At 67.4% G+C, this 10,722-nt stretch overlaps 3 protein-coding genes across 3 annotated transcripts in view; 2 read left to right on the plus strand and 1 right to left on the minus strand.

Moving 5' to 3' along the window:
• The window catches only part of H696_03500 (hypothetical protein), a gene marked incomplete at both ends in the record, with an annotated part of 2,943 nt that extends 1,639 nt beyond the window's left edge, over positions 1 to 1,304 (plus strand). The window contains 4 exons of the mRNA XM_009497365.1: positions 142 to 216; positions 326 to 752; positions 951 to 1,049; positions 1,179 to 1,304. Of these exons, the coding sequence (XP_009495640.1) occupies positions 142 to 216; positions 326 to 752; positions 951 to 1,049; positions 1,179 to 1,304 (727 nt within the window). The remainder of the gene's footprint in view (positions 1 to 141; positions 217 to 325; positions 753 to 950; positions 1,050 to 1,178) is intronic.
• Positions 1,305 to 2,301: 997 nt separating this feature from the next.
• Positions 2,302 to 4,546, plus strand: H696_03501 (hypothetical protein; the record flags this gene model as incomplete). Its single annotated transcript, XM_009497366.1, has 4 exons — positions 2,302 to 2,766; positions 2,935 to 3,091; positions 3,587 to 3,943; positions 4,125 to 4,546. 4 exons carry the CDS (start codon positions 2,302 to 2,304, stop codon positions 4,544 to 4,546), a joined length of 1,401 nt encoding a protein of 466 aa, XP_009495641.1.
• Positions 4,547 to 5,277: 731 nt separating this feature from the next.
• H696_03502 (hypothetical protein) lies at positions 5,278 to 9,126 on the minus strand. Its single transcript, XM_009497367.1, has 8 exons — positions 8,974 to 9,126; positions 8,762 to 8,825; positions 8,303 to 8,607; positions 8,119 to 8,136; positions 7,761 to 7,978; positions 7,543 to 7,673; positions 7,303 to 7,369; positions 5,278 to 7,171 (listed from the first exon to the last, which is right to left on the minus strand). Exons 1-8 carry the CDS (start codon positions 8,983 to 8,985, stop codon positions 5,788 to 5,790), a joined length of 2,199 nt encoding a protein of 732 aa, XP_009495642.1. The 5' UTR covers positions 8,986 to 9,126; the 3' UTR covers positions 5,278 to 5,787.
• Between the last annotated feature and the right edge of the window lie 1,596 nt (positions 9,127 to 10,722).

Raw genomic sequence — 10,722 nt, forward strand, 5'->3', positions numbered from 1 at the left:
CCCGCCCCCTCCATTGATCATCCTGCATCACTCCCCCTGTTGACACAGGACTGACTCCCATCTGCCACCCCTCACCACCCTCCTCTCCCCCTTCCTCCTACTTCCTCGTCTGCCCGTCGGTCGGCTTCTTTTGCGTCACAGCGCCGCCATCGAGGAGCGCTATGCCAAGGAGCTTGAGCGCTTGGCCAAGTCCAACCTCGGCGAGGCCGAGGAGGGGTACGCCCTTTGCGCCGATGCTCCCCGAGCTGCCTCGGCTTGCGCTGACATTCTTCCCTCTCTCTCTCTCTCTCTCTCTCTCTCTTCTGCCTCCTCCGGGGCATGACAGCACCATGAAGACCGCTTGGAATCAGGTGAAGTTCGACGCGGAGAACACCGCACGCGCGCATGCCAAGCTGGCACTGGCTCTCAACAATGAGATCCTCGGTAGCGGCGATCCCGAGCCGGTGGTGGAGGCCAACCGTCTGTTGCGCGACTACGAGTCGGCCGTCGGCCGCGATCGCAAGCGCATTGCCGCCGCCGACCAGGAAGTGGAGAAGACTCGCAAGACCTACATCAGCCGCATGACCGACGCCGAGCGGGCTGGCCCCTCGTCTGGGGCCTCTTCCAGCCGGGCCAGCCTGTACGGGGCCCCGGTCAGCCAGTCGTCCGAGCGCAAGAAGGCCACCCTGGCGGCCAATGAATACCGCCGGACGGTGGACGAAGCCAACGAGGCGCGCCGTGCCTGGGGCGACACCGTCAACCTCGCCAGTCTGGTGCGTCGGTGGCCGGTCCGGCCGGCCGTGCTGCCTGCGGATGTCCTCCCTTTCGCGGTGTCTCCTCTGCCTGCTGACTGACTCTGCTCCCGGCCTGTCATCTTGCCCTACCCCTCCCCTTCCCCCCTCTCACCCTCTTACTGCTGGCCTGTTAAAACACACGCACACACACACGCACACACACACACACACACACAGGAGTACCAAAACCTGGAAATCCGCCGGATCAACTACCTGAAGCAGCTTCTCGACAGCTACCTGGACACGCTGCAGGCTTCGCGCCAGTCCCTGGAAGAGGTGCGTTCCTGCGTGCCCCCCCCCCCCCCCCCCCCCCCTGGTCATCCCCCTTTTCCGTCCTTGCTCGTCGATGATCGTGGTGCCGGCCCTCTAACATGAGACCCCCCTGGGCGGTCTTCCAATGGACAGTCTTCCTCGATGGTGCGCAACAGCATCCAGGCCGTTTCGACCGACGTGGACATCGAGATGTTCGTCAAGAGCCGGGGAACGGGTCCTCACCGCCCGAAGCCCGTGGAATTCCATCCCTTCAAGTGATGGCAACGTGGCCGTGTGCGGTATGCTTTTGCGGTCCCTGTGCTGTGGCGGGAGCCGGGTCGCGTTTGCGCGCGTCTACGCGCTGCCTGACAGTTCACCGGGCAGCCACAGGGGGCGCAGGCGTGGCGACCTTCGAAAGCGGGGGCGGCCCCTGCTTGGCGGAGGCGCCGGATCCTCCTGCCCCTTCTCCACATATGTGGAGTGTCGGCCCTGCCCCTCTCCTTGTTGCCAGATCGCAGCCACCTAGTCCCCTTTTCCGCTACCTGCCTTTTTCTCCCCCCCTCCATCGCTCCTTTCCCCCCATCCTTCACACGTTGGGCACTCTTCGGGGGTGCCTTGCTATTGCCCTTCGCCTTCCTATCTCCCTCTCCCCCTCCCCTTGTGCATAGCAGCGACAATATATTTATGTATCAGCCACATGTTGAGCCTGAGATCTGGCCGGGGTCACACGGTGCGTCCCCAGGGATACATCCCGCAAGAAGGGGAAGAAGGAGAGAGAGAGAGAGAGAGAGAGAGAGAGAGAGAGAGAGAGAGAGAGAGAGAGAGAGAGAGAGAGAGAGACGCCTAGGAACATGCCCACGCGGACGCTGTTCGCGGATCAGACGCCCAGCAGTGCCTATTTGTGCCCAAGCGCGCCTGGCAATGTTTCAGATCGGCGGGGTTCGTTGGCATCATGGGGCCGACTCTTCGGCACGCGCCCTCGGGAGGCGGGCCCAGGAGTGTGTGCCGCCCGCTCAGGCACGCATCCGCCATAACGCGCGACAGATCGCCTGGCCTCTGGCCAGCCCGCAGAGCGAGGGCGGCCCTCTTTTGGTCTTGGGGCAGCGCCCTGGCACGCCCACCCGCGGTCCCCCACACCGCCACACCATCGTCACCACCCTCTATCTATCTGTTCCTCCATCCTTCTCTCTGCCTCTTTCCATCTGCAGCTTGCCTTCCAATCGTACCCCCCCCCCTTCCCCCTTTCTCCCTCTCCCTCTGCTCCCTCTCCCGCAGTATGCGCCACCCCGCCGGCGTCATCGTGGTGGCTGGGGTCACCGGCGTCGGGAAGTCCAAGCTGGCGATCGACCTTGCTCGGCATCTCCACCCGTCGCCTCCATCCGGCACACCAGAGCCGCACGTCGAGGATCTGGCCCTCACGCGGCTCCCGGCTCCGGGGCTTGGGACGGCGGCGCCGCTGTCTGGTCTTAGTGGCTTTGTCGAATCGGACCCCCGGCCGAGTGTCATCAACGCCGACTCGCTACAGGTGTATGGCTCTTTGCCGGTGGCCACGAACCACGTTACGGTGGCCGAGGCCCAAGGCGTGCGACACTACTTGCTGGGATCATGCGACCGGCCAGACACCGAAGGCGAGCCTGCCGGCTCGGGGACCGTGGCACTGCCTCCGGAGTGCTGGGCCGGCCGGTGCCCGCTCGCTGACGAGTACAGTGTGCTACGCTTTCGCGATGAGGCCGACCAGCTTGTGCGTTCGACCGGCCCCTTTGCTGTGCCCCTGCCGGGACCAGGCTCACGACCTCTTCCCTTGTTGCTTCTTCTTTTTTTTTTCCGGTCCCTCTAACCCTGCGCCTTCCTTGCGTCCCCTTTACCGGGGGCGGGGCGGGGGGGGGCTTCATCCCCCGGGGCGCTGCAGATTGCCGCACACCGGGCGCACGGCCGTACGCCGATCATTGCCGGCGGAACGCACTACTACATCCAGTCACTGCTCTTTCCCTGCCTGTTTTTGGACAGCCAGCCCAATGCGGATGGCGTGCCGGAGGAAGTTCTTCAGGAACTTGCCGAGCTGCGAAGTGCGTGAGTGGCCTGCTCTCAACTCCGTCCCCTCCCCTCCCCCACTCGCTCCTAACACCACCGCCATGCACGCACGCGCATTCATGCCTCCTAACCCCCGTCCTCCCCCCCCCCCCCCCCCCCCCCCCCCCCCTCCGCCCCCCCCCCCCCCCCCCCTGCCCCGCTTTCGGCGACCGCGCGCGGGGTCTGGTGCCCCCGCCGCCCCCCCCCAACCCCTCCCCCCCGCCCTGTGGGCCCCCCTTCCCCCCCCCCCCCCCCCCCGCGGGGCCCCCCCCCCCCCCCTCCATCCGTGGCCCCCCCCTCCCTTTCCCCCTCCCCCCCTTTCCCCCCCCCCCCGGGGGGGGGGGGGGGGGGATCTGCCCTGCTGGTTGGCAGCGGCTTTGCAGGCGCTCCTCGCAGATGAGCCCGCTAACAGCACCGTGGTGGCGGACCGCCGTAGCGCGGGCTTCTGGCCGAGGTGCGGGCCCTGCGAGCGCGGCATTTGGCTTCGCCAGCCATCGAGCCGGGGGATTTCTCTCGCGGCGTGCTGCAGGCCATCGGGTACAAGGAGTTCCGCGAGTGGTTCCAATGGCGAGAGGCGGACGGTGCCAGCACGGCTCCTTCGGATGAGGCCGTCCTTCTGCAGGAGGCAGTCGATCGGACCAAGACCGCCACCCGGGCATACATCCGGGCCCAGCTCCAATGGATCCGCAAGCGCTTGATCCCGCAGGCCGGGTACCGCCTTGACGGGGGGCCCGCATCCGTGGAATCACCCCGGTGCCTGGTCTGGCCACTGGACGTGTCTCCGGTGCTGCGCGGCGATCGGAGCTGGGATGATGCGGTGCTGGCCGAGGCGCTGGCAGTATCGCGCGGTGCGTCAATCCCCCCTCCTTGCCCTCCTGTCGCCGCCGCCGCCGCCACCACCGCCGCTGCTCGCCCTGCCCCGATGCACCTGGTATGCTGGTGGTGGCAGCCCCCCGAGAGGGGGCCCATTGGGGGTGCTTGCCCTTTTGACTGACACGCTCACGTGGTGGTACCGGTCGCCTTGCGCAGCCTTCCTCGGTGGTGTGGAGGCTCCCTGCTCCGTGTCTGCCGCCACCGACGGCTCGGCCCCTGTGGAGGATGAGGTCAACCTTGCCCGGCCACTGCCCGGGTGGTTTATCAGCCTGCTGAATGGTGTGGCCCGACCGGGGAAGCGCCGGCGCGATGACTCCTCCACCCTTGCACGGGCAGACGCTCCCATGTTGGACCGGGTCCTGGTCCCGCCGGGCGAGTGGCGGAAGTTTGTTTGTGCCACCTGCTCCGGCCGCGTGCTCAATGGCCCGCACGAGTGGCAGGTCCATCTGCAATCGCGATCGCACAAGCGCCTGGCCAGCCGGGCCCGGCGCACGGAGGCACGTGCGGCCAGCCGCCCCGCTGTGGCCGACAGCCCGGAGCCACACCCGGCCCCGGCCCCGGATGATTCGCCTGTCTGATGGGTCCCTCATGCCTCCCCCGTCTTCTTTCCACTTGGCTGCCCCTCTCGTGAGCTCCATGCGTGTCTGTAGTCTGCCCGCCCTCCTCCTTTCTGGAGACGTACACACACACACACACACACACACAAACCCATGTGCCGGTGCACATCCATAGACATTGCCACACTGAGCGCAGGTACTCGTCAGAGGCCCTGGCCCGGACGCCGCCATCAAGGCGCATGTGCCACATGCGCCGGACGAGCTTTGGTCCCGGCTACAGGGCGGAGGCGCGGGAAAAGAGGGGCCAACAAGGTGCAGGGAGAAGAGACACACGGAGGAGAAGGGGAGAGAACTGATTTTTGTGTATATTTTTGCTGTGACCAGCGGCAAGAGGGGGTAGGGGGGAGGGGTAGGGGAAAGGAAGAAAAGGAGAAAGAGGCGCCGGGGAGAGGAGTTGTCCGCGAGGGAGGAAAGAGGGCGCGCGAGATGGAGGCAGGTGCGAAGAGGAGGGGACCGCGCGTATACAATTCACAGTCACCACACACACACACACACTCACACACACGGGGACGCACAGGCGGAGAAAGGGAGACAGAGAGAGAGAGAGAGAGGAAGAGGAGAAAGGGACATACGGACAGAGGGCTGTCCCGATTCCCTCGCGTGGGGTAATATCTATGCGCGGTGGTGCGTCGGTGAGCGGCCCCACCTCTGCCCCGTTCGCCAGAGAAGGCCGGGAGGAGAGAGGCCATGACGGGGGGGGGGGGGGGGGGGGGGCACACTTGTGCGCATGGCGGCAGGGCATACCCACACATACACACACACACACATGCATGTATGCAGATATGTGTAAAGGGAAACAAATATAAACGAACATGCACATGTGGCAGGGGACCGTGCGCAGGCATCACGCGAGGCGGACGCACACCCACCGGTGCACCCTCTCTACGCCATTGCTGTCTTTCGCCCAGTAAGAGCGGACGACGTCTGACACACTCCGACACACCTTCGCCCTCCTCGGGCTAGAGACACCGCCTGAGGGCAAAGTAAAAAGAGATGGGGACGAGAAGCGGGACTGGGCGGCCACAGCGGCCAACACCGAGGGGAGGGAAGAGCACACGCCGCCCGGGCACAGAGCCAGCATGTGAGCAATCCCCGAGACATGTGTCGGCCGCTGGCGCCCGGCGCGTGCACGCGCCGAGGCCCCTCCTCACCAGTGCCGAGCGCCACCGGGGCGGCGGAGGGCCGCACGCGAACACACGCGTTTAGGCGCGCGTCAGCGACGAGGAGAGGGCCGACGAGGAGTCGGTGAAGGAGGACGAGAAGCGGGCGCCACCCGTGGCATCGGCATTGGCAAAGTGCTGCATGTAATGCTGGGGCTTGCGCGAGGCGGCGCTCTGGACCTGCTGCTGCTGGCCGCCACGGAAGCTGGACCGACGGCCGCCGGGGCCCACACCGTTCGAGGCATTGGCCAGGCGGAAGTCATCGAGGGTCTTGAAGTCGGCCAGGACCTTCTCCAGCTCCGGGGACAGGGTGATCGGGTTGGTGGCCTTGTCCGGGCGGTAGTGCAGGTAGGCCCAGAACTTCTCCAGGCCATAGAGATGGCCATTGTTGAAGTCAATCAGCGTCAGGTCCATGAAGTCACGGAAGATGTCGGCGCGGAAGCGCTTCTCCAGGCCGTAGCTGAAGAAGCGGAAGAGGCACTCCAGGCCATAGCGGTAGTCGGCCTCGGCATCCTCCAGGGCCAGGCGCTTGAACTCGTTGTACATGCGGCGGTTGAAGTGGTCCCGCAGGAAGAGCGACCAGAAGCGCATCAGGGTGTTCATCTCCTGCGACAGGCCGGAGCCCAGGCGCTTGCGCTCGCGCAGGGCCTTCGACCGGTACTTGTAGTACTTCTGCTGGACGAAGTTGTTCTCGGTCACCGCGCCGATGGAGGGGCTCAGGTGCTCGGAGAAGGAACGCGACTCGAAGGAGGACGACAGCGACCCGAAGGAGGTGCCGTAGGAAGACCGCGAGGGAGAGGGAGTGGGCGAGGGAGCGCTGCCGACATCGACAGCCTCCTCCGGCGGGCAGGACTCCCGGCCGACCATCCAGCCGACGTGCTCCTCGCGCGGGGGCTGCGACGAGTGGGCGGTCTTCTGCTTGATCGGGTGCGAGGGCGGGGTGTCCTTGTTCTTGCGGACGGGGAAGAACCGGACCGACCGGCCGCCCAGGGTGGACGGCGGGGCGGCCGCGGCCGCGGCAGCGCGAGCACGCGCCTGGCCGATCTCGGTGCCGCGGTTGAAGGAGGTGGAGCGCTCGCGCCCGGCCAGATCACCACCCGGAGCCGGGGAGGTCCCGGTGCGCAGGCCGGCCGTCAGCAGGCTGCTAGTACGCGGCGAGGCGGCCACCCCGCCAGTGGCGATCGGCATCCCGCCAGCGGCATTGACATGCGCCCCGCTGAAGGACCCGGGCATGGTGAACCCGGTGGCCGGGGTCGACTGGGGGGTCGGCGTGGGGATGGCCACCTGAGGAACCGGGCGAGACTCGGTCCGGGGAAGGGAGGTCCCGGTGCGGGCGACGCCCTTCAGGGTCAGGAACTCGTCCTCATCGACAGTCTCAATCTTGTTGAGACCGCCGGGGCCGGCGGCGATGGAGGAGCGATTGCGGCTGCGAAGATGCGCGTGTGTGACCAGCAGAGGAGCAAGTTAGTGGCGCGAATGGCCGTCACCATCATGTCGCCGCGAGGGGAGGTGGAGGGGGCGGGGGGGGGAGCATGGGGGAATGGCGAGTCGACGCACCGAGAGCGGCGCTTCTGAGAGCGCTCATAGTCGTAAAGACCCTCGTTGATCTGGTCGGCGAGGTCGTCTGAATGACGGCCGGGTGGACGGGCGGGCCAGTGCAGGGAGTTAGGTCCAGGGGCTGGCGATGGGAACGGTGCGCGACAGGGAGACAGGGAGGAGAAGGACACATGCGTGTGCACATGATGCCAACAAGTAGGCCAAGAGGAAGAGGGAGGGGAAGGCGGGAGGGGCACACACCGTTGAAGGCCTTGCGCGAGTAGGGGACACCGGTGCGGTCGAAGCCCTCGTTGCGGCGGGCAGAGGCGCCGCTGCGCTGGGTCACCAGCACGAGCTTCGACACGAACTCGTCGTCAATGTCGGAGGGAGGGCTGCAAAGGGTGGAGGGACGGTTAGCCAGGTGTACACAGGTTCGGGGCCAGGGGCCAGAGGAGGGAAAGAGGGAAAGAGAGACGCACTCGCCATCGCTCTCCTCGTCGTCGGTCTGATAGAAGCGACGGCTGTTGGAGCGATCACGGACGTCCAGGTCGTCGAAGTCGAAGACCTCCTCATCGATGGAGTTGATGACGGGGGCACGGCCGGCATCGACCGAGGGGCGGCGGTGAGCGCGGGCAGAGTACGAGCGCCGGCGCGAGTTGACCGAGTGCCACTCGCCATCGTCATCGTCGTCGGAGGGCTACATGGGCCCCAGGGCAGATAGAGAGAGAGAGAGAGGGGGGGGGGAGGGAGTGTCAGGACAGAGGGAGAGAGGGAGAGAGAGAGAGAAAGAAGAGACGGAGCCAGGTGGCCGGCAAGTGGGGGGGGGGGAGGACGCACGAAGTACTGCTGGGGGTTCTACAGGCCGAGCAGGGGAGAAGAGGGGGAGGTCAGAAAGAGAAATTAAAAGAGGGGAGGGACCCCACGCAGGCGGGCTCGCCCGCTCTCTTGGACACGAGAAAAGGAGGCGAAACAAAGAAAGAACAAGCAGCAACAAGCAACAGAGCCGCGCTCGGGAACGCACCCCGCTCGGGGTGACCAGGGTCCAGTTGAGCGAGTGGCGGAGCTTGCCATCGACCACCTGGAAGGAGGGGTTCGCCTTGACGGCGTCCTTGATGGCCTCGGCAGTGGCGTTGTGGGAGGCGATCGGACCGAAGTCCAGCAGCGTGTGGATGTCGATGAAGCCCTGGGCGTCGGTGACGCCCTTGTCGCGGAGCTGGCGCAGGCTGTCCACGCTGAAGACCGAATCCAGACCCTGGGAGAGGCCAGAGGCCCCGGAGCCGGAGACGCTCAGCGCGTTGAAGCGGTTGGAGATGGGGACGGAGAACTCTGCATGGCGGGGTGCGCGCCGGAGCCGGGAGGTCAGACACAGGACGGCGAGGAGGGGGGAGGGGGGCGGGGGAGGGAGAAAAGTCAACAACAAAGAAGTCTGGGCAGGAGGGGAGGGGAAGAGGGCACCGGGGGGGGGGGGGGGGAGGCGCACTGTCGTTGTTCAGCTCATCGTAGGGGACCCACTGGCCACGAGGGGCGGCGGAAGGGCGATCCTGCTGGAGATGGATGTCGATGTTAAGAGGCGAGCAGGGACAGATGCACGGACAGAGAGGCACACGCGCAGAAAAGTGGCAGGGGCAGCGAGAGGCGGGGGGAGAGGGCGGGCGAAGGAGCCGAAAGAAGGGAGGGGGCGTGCGGACAAACCTTGAAGGCCATGGCGGGAGGATTACGCCGTGAGAAGGCGAGGGAGAGGGAGAGAAGAGGGAGGGGAGGGGAGACCGGCGGTCTGGGACGTTGCGGAGGGCGCTGCACAGGGGAGAGGGCGAAGAGAAGGGGGTTCCAGGAAGTGTGGAGAGGGGTGGGCCGACGCGCACAGGAGTGGCCTGCCGGTGTGCCTCCCGAAATAGACTCCCACTCTCGCCGCTGCCGCCGCCGCCGCCCCTGCCGCCGCCCCACCCACCCACCCACCCACCCGCCCGCCCGCCCGCCCCCACCCCGAGTTACGATTGGGGGAACAAATGCACGCCGACCGGGGGGTGGGGGACGGCGGCCGGGGGAGTGGCGTGCGCGACGGCCCCGCGCCAACGGCATGCCTGGGGCGGGGGGGAACCTGCGAGGGCAACCCGGGCTCGCGGGTGCGCGTACACGCGCCCGCGGCTGGGGATCGGGGCGCCACATTGAGATTGGCGGGCGGCCAGGACTGACGCGCGACCGGCCGGGAGGAAGAGGGTGCCGTGCTGTCTCCCCCCGGCTCGGGGGCGAGCGGGGCGTGGTGGGGGAGCAATGGCGACCGCGATCACCACTCGGACAGGGCCCTCGGTGTGGGTATGTGCTCGTGTGCAGAGCTGCTACCAGGGCGGGTGAGGGGGGGGGGGGGGGGGGGGGGCCGCGGCCCACGAGTCGCGCGGGACGGCCGAACGTGCGCGTGGGAGACCCTCTCCACCAATGGCCCCGGTCAGCCGGTCAATGGCTGGCTGGCTGGCTGGCTGGCTGGCTGGCTGGCCGGCTGGCTGGTCGCGGATCGCCAGGAAGCCTGCCTCCCAGCCGCCCGGCCCTGCCCTGCCCTGCCCTGCCCTGCCCCATCCTCTCGTGCCCTCCCCTTCACCCGGAGCCGCGCCGGGCGCGAAAGTGCGTGCCCCAGAGGACCATTCTGCCTGGCCGCCGCCGCCGCCGCCGCCGCCACAGAGCCTGGGCCGTTGGTCCGCGCAGCAAGCAACAGAGCGTGAGTATTTGTAACGCCCGCTCTTGTTCGACCGCCCGCGCGCAGGGGGGCAACTCTTTTTTCCGACCGTTGTATCCGGCCACCACCTCCCCGGCGTCCCGGCCGTGGGCGGCGCACGCCAGCCAGGCCCCCGGCCGGTTGCCTGGGTGCTTGGGCGCCGGAGAGGCGGGGTGGGGGGCGCCCTGGCGCCGCGCCAGTCATCCCCCTCCTCCGCTCACCCCCCCCCCCCCCCCCCCCCACACCCGCGCGGTGATGTTGCAAAATGCCGGCAAGGGCAGGACCACCCGATGGAGCTGGCACTGGGAGCGGCTCGCTCGGGGGCGCGATGCTGCTAGAAATCGCCAGAACCCCGCCCCCTTCTGTCGGCGGCCGCGCGAATATGCCGGCCTCCGGGTGCGGCAATTGTAGCCCGCACCCTCTGCGGGCCCTGCCGCGCGTCTTCGCCGAACGCGCGAAGAGAGGCCCCACAGAGGCGCGGATCATCTGCATACCTGGGAACGTCCCCGCCGTCGTCCCATGCACTCCAGGGCATCGGGAGAGCGGACAAAAGCAGGGGACAACGCAGGTGGGGAAACCCGGACCGTCGCAACGCCGCGACCCCTCCGCCCCCGCCCAGTGCCTCTGCCGTTTACCACCCCGCCCTGCCGCCGGCAGGTCGAGCAGCCCGTTGTTGTGCGGGTGTGTAGGCTCTCGGCCCAGGACGATGCCCGCCTCACCCACCCGTCCCACAC

Source organism: Fonticula alba (assembly GCF_000388065.1).
Source record: "Fonticula alba strain ATCC 38817 unplaced genomic scaffold supercont2.5, whole genome shotgun sequence".
Taxonomy (NCBI): domain Eukaryota; order Rotosphaerida; family Fonticulaceae; genus Fonticula; species Fonticula alba.

Coding starts and splice junctions, on each gene's coding strand:
- H696_03502 (XM_009497367.1), bottom strand. Junction 8,608..8,761: donor CGATGAGCTGAACAACGACA/GTGCGCCTCCCC, acceptor CCCGCCATGCAG/AGTTCTCCGTCCCCATCTCC. Junction 7,172..7,302: donor TCTCAGAAGCGCCGCTCTCG/GTGCGTCGACTC, acceptor GCATCTTCGCAG/CCGCAATCGCTCCTCCATCG.